The sequence below is a fragment of the Convolutriloba macropyga genome, chromosome 1 (genome assembly GCF_964194025.1).
Source record: "Convolutriloba macropyga chromosome 1, txConMacr16.3, whole genome shotgun sequence".
Classification (NCBI taxonomy): Eukaryota; Metazoa; Xenacoelomorpha; order Acoela; family Convolutidae; genus Convolutriloba; species Convolutriloba macropyga.
This window is the reverse complement of record NC_134468.1, coordinates 15978455-15991217: the sequence shown is the minus strand read 5'-3', so window position 1 is coordinate 15991217 and position 12763 is coordinate 15978455. Positions and strand designations below refer to the sequence as shown.

Here is a 12763-nt window from a genome sequence, read left to right as displayed (position 1 = left end):
ATACAGATCTAATCCCCTATTGATTTTCGCGGGATGAGGAATTTGGAAGCAGAAACATTACTAAAACCAAATTCAACAGGGCAAGTCAACACTATCCCTCCACGAAATCCCAAAGTGTCATAATCGCTCCACATCTCAAGAGTTTTTACTCTTAGCTAATGCAACCAAATATCGAAGAGAAATCGTTTTACCTTTTTGTGCTCTACTTAGAGAACTCCTATTAGAGGACGGCAAAATCGTTTGAGACCATGAGAGCTGTGTATTTATTAGAGTATAGAGAAATATTACTATATTTGCTCATTTGTTAGTAGTTTTAAGCTGGCACTCACTAGAGAAATTATTGTTTTTTGAACGCTAAAGGTACTGGCCATATTTGTGAATTTTACTGGTCAGTCAGTTTTCTCCAAGAAAGAAACATATTTTCTCATTTTCATTTCTTCAGTTTACATTTAAGCTTCTGAAAATGATACCAACATTACTCTTCTATGTGACATCACTTCGGCTTGTCTTCTCCGATAAAGACAGCAACGCTCAAGCGTTAGTACAGTCAGTTGTTAGAGTTATATTGCAACAAACTGAAATATTTTTATTTTTGACTTACAAAAATTTACTTTGGGGAAGCAAATTTCCATGAAACCCCCCATCGTAGAGGAAAAAGAGAAATATCATTTTGTAGCTCTAAGAGGCTAGTTTTGATTTTCAGCTAGAATTTGCCAATTTTGCTCTAGGTTGAGAAAGAGGAATAGTAGAAGAAATTGGAAAGGAAACGGAAAAATTTCTATTATTTTGCAGGGATTAGATTGAGGGCGAATATCGTAGATTTCTTAACTTTCGTTTTAAAATATTGGATTTCTTATATAGTTCATTAAATGAAGCAATTAAAACAAAGAAATCTTCATAAAAAATTTGAAACAGAAAATCTTAGTACTTAATTCAAAAATTCACTTTCTTTGCCGTTCTCTTGTAGATAAAATAGAATCTATCGCTAGATATGATAACCCAAAGCTCTATAGCCGAAAATAATGTTTTAGTAAAAACTGAAGAAAAAAACTATATAATCTTTTCCTTTTTTTTTTGAACTTTAGATTAAAAGTATGTCTATAGGTTCTAAAGTATGTCTAATGTCTTTAGGTTCTAAAGTATGTAATAGTTTCTAAATAATTTAATCAGTCTTTTTCAAAAAAAACGTTAGCAAGAAATACAAACTAAAACACTTGATCAACAGAACACCAGAAAACAATATTGTTTTGTTTCACATAATTCTCGTGCTAGAAAAACGGCCAAAAATTTTGATGCCTAGTTCGAATGTTGTTGCCTTTCATTAAAATCCAAACTTTGAAATTTTATTTTTTTGACTTACACTTAAATTATTTTTTATTGAACTTTCTGTGAATCCTTACATTGATCACGAATTTCATTTTCTTTCGTAAATTTGAGAATGGATTTGACTAATAATCGACAAAACAGGACTATACCTGAATACATGAGATGAAATCGTCAAAAAAATCCAATTATTTAAAAGTCAACCAAAGAAAAATATTGTTGCCTTCCTTACTTCTGTCTTATTTTGGCAAATAAACAAAATGATTTTGAATTTAAGGCTCCCAGGTTTTTTGATTTAATAACTTTTCCAGGAAATAATTATTTTTTGTGTTCTTTTTCATATATATAAAAAACCGGATTTCACAATTTTTCTTGAAAAGAGCAAAATAACTTCCTTCCGATTAAGCCAAATTTCAGTCGAAGCTTATCGATGTTCCCCACGCGAATTGTGAAACAATTTTGTGTGATTGTTATCCAACATAATTCTAGTAGTGTATTGAAAATTGGAACAAAGGAAAAAGCATTACTTTGGAGAAAAATTATTGGATCTTTCCCGTTTGTGCCCTGCAGTACGTTATATACCCCCAGTTACAGAACACGTGCCATTACATAGTAAATTACCATTTAAAAGTATTGCACGTTCGTCTGGGGGTGCAAATAATATGCACTTAATAAGCTGGGGGACACAAACGGAAAAGATCCAAAATATTAAACTTTTAACTAAATCTTCTTTTGAATCTGTCGATAATTGTATTGACTTCAACCCTCATTTTCCGGAAGTGCCTTTCAATTGATGAGTAAACTGAACTAATAGAAAGGCCGTAGAAATCTTCTGTATTTCTTAGCTCAATTAAAAAACTTTTTGATGAATCTTATTGCTTTATTAATTGGGTTTCTAAAAAAAATGAAATTAAAAAAACTTAATTGAAGTGACCATTGAAAGGATAATTACAACACGCAGAAAAAAAGTCATTTTTGAGGGCTGGAACGTAAACGTGTTATGTTTTCAATTCCACCTTGTCTTTAATTCTTCTCAAACGAAGTTTGTAGCAATTATATTAGTCCTGTCGGTCTTTTTTATGCGATTTTTCCCTGGACCGATTTTTGGTCTGACGGTTTTGACTTTTGGTCCTCAAAAACAGGATAAACAGGTAGCGCTCAGCTGGCATTAAGTGTTCCTAGAGCCTTTCAGCTCTGTTTTTGATTAAACTGTTTTGGAGACACTTATTCTTATGGTGTGAAGGGCGGTTCCTAGAGGTTGAAGAGACACCCCCACTGTTGACCCCCCCACCACTCAAAACTTTTATGATATTTATTGTCGTTATTTCGGTCTTGCAGCCCAACAGAAAATCTCCGTTAGAACTTGATAATAAGTAACTGGAAAATATGTTTTGGCCATGGATTAGTTTTCAGCTTTTACTATCACAAATTTTAGCAGTTTTTTATGCAACTTGCAATTTCTTTCAAGTATTTTGAAACTTTTGTCAATTTTCAGATTTCTCCAGCCTCAAGAGCCACATAAGCATCTCTAGAATTGCCTATGGGTTAATGCATAGATTCTAGATGTAATGGAATTTTTTTCAAGATTTTAATATTAGCAATATTTAAAAAAAGGAATTTTTCCGAGTTTTTTTGAATTTTTTAATCAGTTTCCTGGCACCAGGGTCCCATGGACCTCCTCCTAGTCTAGATGATAAGCTGTCGCTTAGTTTCTAGAGTTAATGGAAGGGTTTTCAATTTTTAATTGACTCCAGTTTTAGCAATTTTTTGACAAAATTTTATTTTTTTTTCAAATTTTTGGAAAGTTATTATGTTCCAAGTTTATGGATCTTTATGAGCCAGTGAAACTATTTAAAGCTTGAAACAGTTATACTGGATTGTTTCTTGAGACAATGAAATCGTATTGAAGATTTTACTATATTGAATTTCAGCAAGATTTTGGTAAAATTTGCTATTTTCAAAATTTTTGAATATTTTTGTCCTTCTATGATCATTACTGGCCAACGAAGCTTTTCAAGTCAAGCAGATGAGATACTTGACATAAATCAGAGAAAAAAAGTTTTGAATTTATTCACTATGAAATCTGGAAGAGTTTTTAAAATTTTGCAATTTTTTTCAGTTTTTTAAAATATCAGTTTATTATTTGATTTATTTACTAAAAAGGCTAGAAAACTAAAAAATGCAGAGTCTAATCAAGCTAAAACTAGCCTCACTAAACTGTGGCTAGCTACTGACAAAGCCAACCGCTCGCCGGTCGTTTGAGAGCAATTCGCTTGATGTTAGTTGGTTATGTTCTTTCATTTATGCCTATTCAACGTGTTGTTAAAACTTGTCGCAGACAACAGTGACAAGCGCGAATCTACACACTTGCCGAAAAAAGTGTTTAATTAAGTAATGGGATCAATTTAAGATAAAATCATGCAATATAGAAATGAAATGAATATAAAAGAATCATCAGATGTGTTTTAGACCAATGTGAAGGAGAAATTATTTTTGGAAAAATAGGTTTATAAGAATTTTTTCAATTCAGGATCGAATTTATTAACATTACAATCTATCGCAGGGACCAATTACCGTGGAAAGAAATATATCGATTTCTTTTTTTTCCACAAAAAGTGTGGAAAAAACCAAACTTCCACCAAACTTCCACCAGGGTTTGATAATAGGTTACTGCATAGTTTCTAATGGATGGTAATGGAATGATTTTTCAACATTTAACCATCACGAACTTCAGCAATTTTTTTGACAAAATCTTCAATTTTTTCAAGTTTTTTGAAAATTAGTCATTTTTTAGGTTTCTCCAACCTGAAGGGCCAGTGAACCTCCTCGAGCGTTTGATTATTACTGCTTAGCTCCTAGATGTAATTGAATGTTTTTCAAGATTTTAATATGAACAATTTTTAAAAAAATTTTGCAATTTTTCAAGTTTCTTGAATCTTTTTGAATTTTTTAAATCATTTTTTCGGCACCAGGGTCCTAGTTCTCATCCATGGTTTGATTATAGGCTGCTGCATAGTTTCTGGAGTTAATGGTACGATAATCAATATTTTAATGACTCCAGCTTTAACAGTTTTCTAGCAATTTAATTTTTGTCAAATTTTCGGAAAATTATTATGTTCCCAGTTTATGGATCTTTATGAGCCAGTGAAACTATTTAAAGCTTGAAATATGGATACTGTATAGTCTCTGATAGACAATGATTCTGTATAGATGGATTCTGTATAGACAATGAAATGGTTTTAAAAATTTTAACATCTCGAATTTTTGCAAGATTTTGTTAAAATTTGCTACAGTTTTCAGAAGTTTTGTCCTTTTTCTGAGTTTAACTATCATCACTGGCCAACGAAGTTTTCAAGGTTTGCAGATGGGTTACTTGACATAACTCAAGAGACAAAAAATGTTTTCAACGTTTTCGCTGCAAATTCTGGATGCGTTTTTTTTAAATTTTGCAAATTTTTGCAAATTTTTAAAATATCAGGTTTTTATTTGATTTATTTACTAACAAGGATAGAAAGCTAAAATTTGCAGAGTCAAATCCAACTAAAGCTAGTCTCACTAAACTTTCTTTGATTTTATTTACTAACAAGGCTAGAAAGCAAAAAGTTGAAGAGTCAAATCCAGACAAAGCCAACCGCTCGCCGGTCGTTTGAGAGCAATTTTCCCGACGATAATCGATTATGTTCTTTTTTCTAATTTGTTTTTTACATGAAAAATTGTATCTATTCTGTTTTGCCCTCCCCCAGTTTTTTTACGCCCGCAGTTACAAATCATATGTTGTCATATAGCACGTTACCTTGTCACAAAATAGCACGTGCGACTGGGGGCGTAAAAAATATAAGCTCACTAAGTTGGAAGGGGGCAAAACAGAATAGATTAGAAAAATCAATTCTGCTATTCTCTTAAAGTTTATCTGTCAATTCTAATAATTATTATCTTCATTACATACAAAAATCCCTCTAAGAAAAGAAAAAACAGGTGAAAAAATGAAAAAGCTAGTGACTACGAACATTCTCTTCAATTTTCCTTCTAAACTACGGAACGATTATAATCGATTTCTTCGGTTTCTGCTTTTTTGGAATCTTCCCAATGGCTAGATTTAAGCGGGGGGAGCAAAACAGAATAGATCCGAGTTAGCATACAACTTTTGGAACAAAAAGGTTTGGAAATAAAAGCGTTTCGATTTAAAAGAATGTATTCATAAACTTAGATGATATTCACAAGGATTCCTATATTTTTCGGTTTTCTCTTTCAGAATTTCCTCCTGGCTACAAAGTTGAGTAGCAATAATTACCTATTATTTTGTTAATGAAAATTACTTTCCATCATGAAACAAAACTTATTCTTCGCTTAGCAAATTTTAGTTGTATTTTTGAAACTTTCTGCGCTACTAACAGACGTGAACGAGCCGTATTCATTCTATTTCTAATTGTAATTAATCATTTTTGTACCAATTGAATGGATCCTGCTTGTTTTTTACGTTTTATGTTATGTAGTTAAATTTTTTGTACTGTGAACCTAATATCAGTAACATCCTACGATCAGAACTAGAACTAATGGGAAAAACAAGAGTAAAATGACAGCTTTTAATTAACGTCCGTTGTTTATGTCGAAACATAAGAGAATGAAGTGACAACAGAGCATCCAAATCATAAGAATAATTTGTAAGTCTAACATACAAGAATTTATGTAGTAGATCTGCAACATCTTTAGCACTAAACCTAACCATAAAAATGCAATGACATTAGTATAATTAAAATAATGACTAGTTCCAGGGTCACAAAAATGACTCTCGATTCGCAAAGCTTTGATACTCTCATGTGGTGACAGCCTTGTCAGTTGAACGTCATAGTCTGTGTCAGCGCAGGATTTAATGATCTGCTTAACGTCTGTCTTTGGCTTTGCAATGGAGTATCGTAAAAAGCTTCCTTAAGCAATTTACTCTAGTGTTGATGGCAATTTACCCTAGTGCTTCAAGTTTGCAATTAGCGAAAACCATCTGTGAATCGTTCCTGCCGAGTGCCAGTATCACTAACTCTGACTGTTACCAATGGTAAGCCGCGTTCACATTTTTAGAACATGTTGCTGTCAATTTGATTGTTGCTCCTGGGTCCAGTACTTCGAATCGATCATCTACGTGAGTAGTAACATTTAAACCATGGAGGATCGGGGGGGGGGGGGGTTGTCCTCCCATGTAAGAGATAGGGTTGTCCTGAGGACAACCCAACCTTTTGCATTGGCAAGGACAACCCAACCCTTTACATGCGCTATGACAACCCAACCTTTTGTATGGGATAGGACAACCCAACCTTTTACATGCAGGGACAGCCATAACTTTTACGTGCGCAGACAGCCGAATTATTAACCAAACATTTCCCCCCTCCGTTGAGGGAATTATTACTAAGACTTGACCGAAAAGGATTAAGGGGATTGGGTTACTCTCTAGAAATAACTATTTCTTTAATAGTGCGCAATGACAACAATAGCTACGGTGGATTTGGATAGGATTCATGAGATATACAAGGAAGTGAAAAAAGAATATTCACAATACGGTGAAAGATTTTTGTACTTTTTAGCAACTTGTTTATATTTGGATCATGACCTCGATTTGGAAATTGCATTGAAATTGAGACCGCATGGTGGATTGATTGGGACTGACAATTCTTCGTTAGACGTTTATTTTAAAAATTTTAAAGTTTTGCGTTTGCGTGCTAAACTTCACGACGCTTGTTTTTTTGTTTATGAGTACAGTGAAAAGGGACCCGGTTATTCATACGTTTTACCCTGTCCAGTCACAAATGAATATGTGGGTCTTGTGACTAGTATTGCTTTTTGTTTATACTTAAAGACTTTCAAAAACCGTGTATTCAATCGATTGGAATGTTGACGGCAAGAGTGGTTGTTCTTGACTTTGAAGGCTTTCGAAGCAAAAAAATCTGGTTTTATTGTGAAAGAACTAGCCATAAATTGCAATAACTACACGGATACAATTTCATTCTCACCGCCGCACTCATTCAATTCTCTTACTTTGAGTGAACAAAATTCTTATCAGTGGGTTTAAATTATCCTCATGGTTTGGATTGGGAGAAGGGAGATTACCCATATTGCTATCTACAACAAATTCTTCAGAGTGTAGTTCTTCGATTTCCTCTATCAGATTTTTATGCGAAGGGTGCAGAGAAAACTGATACGTCGCAAAATTTAATTAGAGAAAAGTTACAAACCTTGAGGATTTGTTATGCCCCAGAATTGAACATTTAAGTTTCTATCGGGAGACCCCAATTTATGAATTGCAATCAACAAGTTGCCCAAATCGACAGAAAAACAAACATTGTGCGTAGAAGAAGGCCTAATTGTTCTTCTACTGGCTGATCCATGAACAACCGTCGATTGGAAAAGACAGCCCCATCTGTACTCCAAGTGAATTTGTCTCCAAATTTGATCACTTACAGTTGCTTACCGGCTGAAAATCAATTGACTGTTACACTAGTCAAGGAGGAAAAAATTGACAGTCGGGGACAAACTGTATTGAAGAAAAAGCAAGTTGTTTGCCCTGGAGCCGAAAAAGAATCCTTCAAAAAATATCTCTCACTTTTAGAATATTTTCAACTGTATCATGTCTGTGAAAGAGAAAATGCAAAGATAAAATCTAACCCTATTTATTTATGCCGATGTGGTCAGTTCAATTGCAAGTGCCTCTGAACGAGAAAAATCTGCTTAAAGAAATTAAGCAGCTTTTGGAACAAGGATGTTTGGATTGAGTTACGTATTACGGGATGGAGTATGGCATGAAAGCAAGTTATACACTTGATTACAAAAAAAGGACGAAAACTGTCATTATACAACTTATGAATTTCTTATAGTTGACTAACAAAATTAATATTCATGTTGATTTGAAAATTTAATTATTTTGTTAATTCAATTTCGAAGCACCGTTTTCACAATGAGTTCAACTGCGGATCAGTTAGATTCGGGGGCTGGTATAACAGACTTTGTTTTTGCTGAGAATCAACAGGAAAGGAGATCTTGGAGATATTGCAATTTAAGAGTGCCACGATCAGAAGTTGTTTATTTTACTCAAATTTTCATTATAGTTTTTTTATTACAGTATCTCTAATCAAGTTGGTGTTTTTTGAATTGGATTGCAAGGAATCAACATTTTGGTTGGTTTTCGCTCCTCTCTTGCACTCGTGGTTACGCACTTCCAAACCCAAAGCTGTGAATAAAATTGTTTCAACCAGCGGTCGACTCTTTAGGGCAGTGTCTGGTCCAACTTGTTGTGGCAAAACCAAATTGATTTTTAAAATTTTACTACATAACACTTTCTCACCTAAATTACAATCAATTTTTTTAGTTCTATCAGCACGAGCAACCAAAGTTGGAGTCTTTTGAGAGAAAATTGAATATACAGTTTTAAAAATTTAAAAGTTTTGAAATTGTCTCAGAGTTAGAAGACTGTCTTCTTGTTTTCGATGATTCACGCGAAGAACTTTTTAACGATAAAGAGTGTTATTTACGTTAAGCACAATTTATTCCAACAAGGCAAGTGGTCGAGAACAATCGACTTGAATACAACACACATTATTTCATTCAAATCACCACGTGACGTTCAACAAATTGGTTCAATTGGTCGACAGCTCAACAACACAGTTTTGTAAAGAAAGATAAGATTTACGAAAGAAAGTCATTTATTATTTGATTTAGACCCAAAAACGTCGGACATTTTACGATACTGCTCAAACATTGTGCCACCAGGACCATCAATTTTCTACTTACCGTCTGCGAAAGCTGTAATAACAAATTCAACAAAAGAACCAGAGAGAGTACTATGTATGCTGCGTTAAATGCTTCAGTCAAGCGACATCAACTTAAAAAACTAATAAAGACAGCTTCTAAATACTTTATTCAATTTCTCTGTGAATGTTTTCTCAACGTAGTCAACAGTAATGTTGCGAATAATAAAAAAACTAATTGAAACTCACAGAAAATCATTTCGAAAAATATTATCCAGACAAACAGGTTTGAAGGAAAAGAAAAGAATTCTTGGCAGAGAATCAGAACTGTTAAAAACGGTTAGTCTTTCGTGTTGTTTCTACTTGATGGAATCATAATGCATACAGAAGAGTTCGTTTTAATTCCAAAACATATGTTTATAACGAAGCAACCCCAAAAGAGCGAAATTATTGCACACCCTACAATATAAAAACAAAGCTATTCAGTTAATACTCATGCAACGAAACAAGCTAATAAATGAAGAGGACGGAAGAAAAACGGATAGAGTTATCCAAACGGATCCATCAATTATTGAACGAGATATAGATAAAGCAGAAAGAGTGGTCCAAACAGATTCAACCAAATTTGAAGAGCAGGAAAAAATGGAGGCTTCTAGTGATGACAGTGAAATAGATTCAATTGTCACAAAAAAAAACCAACAGTTGAATCATTTGAGTCGATAATGAAAAACGTTAAATTAAAAGAAAGTCACAAAATCAAACGTGCGGAAATAGTACTTGATTTCATTCTTCAATCAAACCAAATCACTATTGGGGAAGAGAGCAAACAAATTTACATTGACAATAAACTCACGGATGTACAAGTTTCATCTTTTTTGTGTAATTTGAAACAACCAACCAAAAAAATTGATCAAGAGGCATATTCGAGAACTTTGTTAGTTCTTCGACTTGAGCCGGATCTCGTCTCAAACACTTACGCCAAGCAAATATTGGAAAGCTATGAGAGCGAACAAGAATTCTTCCCAACGCAACAAAGTCCGCAAACAGGACACGGTACTTCAAAACCAACCACAACAGAAAAATAGAAAAAAAAACTAAACGACAAACAAAAAAAAGGCCAACCAAAAAAAGTGGTCTCGTTTCGTCTTCTGAGAAACAAAAACTTTGGAACAACTCTACTCAAGAGTTCCTGCATCGTTTGGAAGCTCAAAACAATTACAAAAACACAACAAACTGTCATTAGCAAAAATCAAGTCTTATTTAGATGCCAAGCCGTCCTTCACAAAATACCGCTTAAATTTTCCAGACTTAAAGTGATTGTGAAAGATAACAATGAAATTTGGCCATTGGATTTAGAATACGTTGACAACCTTGCAAAATACAATCGCGAAGTTAAGTACCTTTTGGTGGCAGTTGATTGCCTGTCACGATACCTTAGAGTAGAGCCAATGAACACAAAATATGCAACAGACGCAGCTGATGCATTCAAAAAAATTGATCAAACATAAACAACCCGAGAAAGTATGGGTTGATGATGGAACAGAATTTCTCGGAGCTTTCAAAAGACTGTGCAACTCATGAGCAATTCATTAGTATAGCACTTTTAGTGAAAAAGGTCTGTTTTTGCGGAACGGAATATTCATTCACTAAAAAATATCATCCATAGGTACCTTGAAGAAATATGGACTTATTCCTACATTGACAAATTAGATGACTTTGTGAAAACAATCAACTCACGCGTTAACCGAATAACTAAAGTTGCGCCAAACAAAGTTACAAAAAAACGTACCGCGGCTTGTGTCCTTGAGCGCTGAAACAACTGTTTCTCAAAAACCTCGCTTCTTTGTCGGAGATTTTGTTAGTATTGTCAAAAAAGACAAAGCTTTTAGAAAGGGCTACGAACAATCGTTTACTGACCAACTTTAGGAGATAACAAATATTCCGATATTATTTCCGCTATCATATTCCCTCTTTGATGCAAACAACGAAAAAATAGAAGGAAAATTCCATCAATCAAGATTGCAGCTTGTTCGTGAACGGAAAAAAGAAAATGAGTAGAAATCATTCTCACGATGAGTTCACTGTGCATGTTATTTCATCAACTTCTATGCAAATATTTGGGTCAAACACTCTGGATTCTTTTGGCAAATTTTTAAATGATGAAATTCAGCTCTCTGGTGACTAGAGGGTGGCTCTTAGTGATAGAATTTTTCCAACAAAAACTGAGCACGTCGTTATTGGAGATTTAATAGCATACAGTCTTAAGGGATACGAAGACTCGCAGAAAAATTCGTCAGATTCTAATGTCATTTCTCGGCCTTACAATGGAGAAAAACTTTTCCTGGTGACTGGCAATTTTGACAATGTTAATCAATTTACTGGTACTAGCAAGCGAAGAGTTGGACTACCAATTTTTTGTTTCGAGAAATCAAGAGTACTGGAAAAAACGAAATAAGTTTTGGTAAATATGAAGGAATCACTTCTCGTAGTGAGGAAATACCTAGCATTGTGGACTTTACAGGAATTCCAAATGGACGCGGTGTACACATTGGTTGCAAAATGGGTACAGTTACATCAAATAAATTACTGAAGAGTGATGAAACAAAAGCTTACTTTGGAGAATTCCATGCTGATCTATGCGCGGGAAAGCACCTAATATTCATTTACACAAACGTTATTGAGTATCAGTATGTGGGTGACGCAAAAGGTCCGTTATTGCGTGTCATTGGTTCAAAACAACGTCTGAAAAACAGTAGCGTGTGTGAACTTGAACCAACACATCGAATTGTTTTTTCAAATTAATACTATAAAAAAACTGTTATCAAACACTATACAATCAATTTCAATTGAGCTTCGCACTGAGAAAGGACAATTAGTTCCTTTTTCAGGAACAGGTAAAGTTATTTTAACTTTACAATTCAAAAAGTTTTCGGACTAGCATGGATTCCTATCATGCCAATCAGGTAACATCATTGCGGCATTTCTCCGGACACTATAGACCAAAGGGGAAGTGGGTTTGGGGCTTTAGCTGCGGCAATTGGAAGCGTTGCTTTACCATTGGCTCGACGCTTTATTCCACCGACTGCAAAACGTATCGGAAGAGAGCTTCTAAAACAGGGTGTTCACGAAATTGTAGATGTAGTCTCAAAGAAAAAGTCACCAAAACAGGCCCTGAAAAACACAGTCTCAAACACCATAAAAAACAGACAGTAGGAAGAACGCAAAAACTCCAACAACAACCAAGGAAACAAATTGGAAGCCGTTCCAATAAGTTAACAAAAAAGCGCAAAACTTCTTTCATTTCAAAGTCAAGAGCTCCAAAAAGAAGTCGATCAGATTTTTTTGCAAAAGGTGAAAGATGATCGCTAAATTATTACCAACTGAGGCAACTCACAGTTCCTTCAATCTGTTTGAAAAAACAATCCCCCTTAGTAACATTTGGTAGAAGCCCCAACGGTCCAATGTTGAAATTTGAAGTCGCTGGCGATCGAAATAATTTCATTGATTTAAAGAGAATATTCCTGGAAGTCAAATGTAAAATTGTCCAGTCGTCCGAAGAAAACTTAAAATATGACTGTACAGCTGCTGCAGATGTGACTAAAGCTGACGCTCCATGCTTTTGACTGCACAGTATCAACCAACAGACTGAAAAATCAAATGCAATTGGAAATTAAGCACACAAAAATTTTTTTGAGACTGAGTTTTCACAC

General features: G+C 34.3%; 1 protein-coding gene across 1 annotated transcript in view; it reads left to right on the top strand.

Moving 5' to 3' along the window:
* The first annotated feature begins 359 nt into the window (after positions 1 to 359).
* LOC142345902 (uncharacterized) overlaps positions 360 to 12763 on the top strand; it is a 46634-nt gene continuing 34230 nt past the window's right edge. Inside the window, exon 1 of the mRNA XM_075398352.1 lies at positions 360 to 537. Coding sequence (XP_075254467.1) covers positions 464 to 537 — 74 coding nt within the window. The 5' untranslated portion in view covers positions 360 to 463. The remainder of the gene's footprint in view (positions 538 to 12763) is intronic.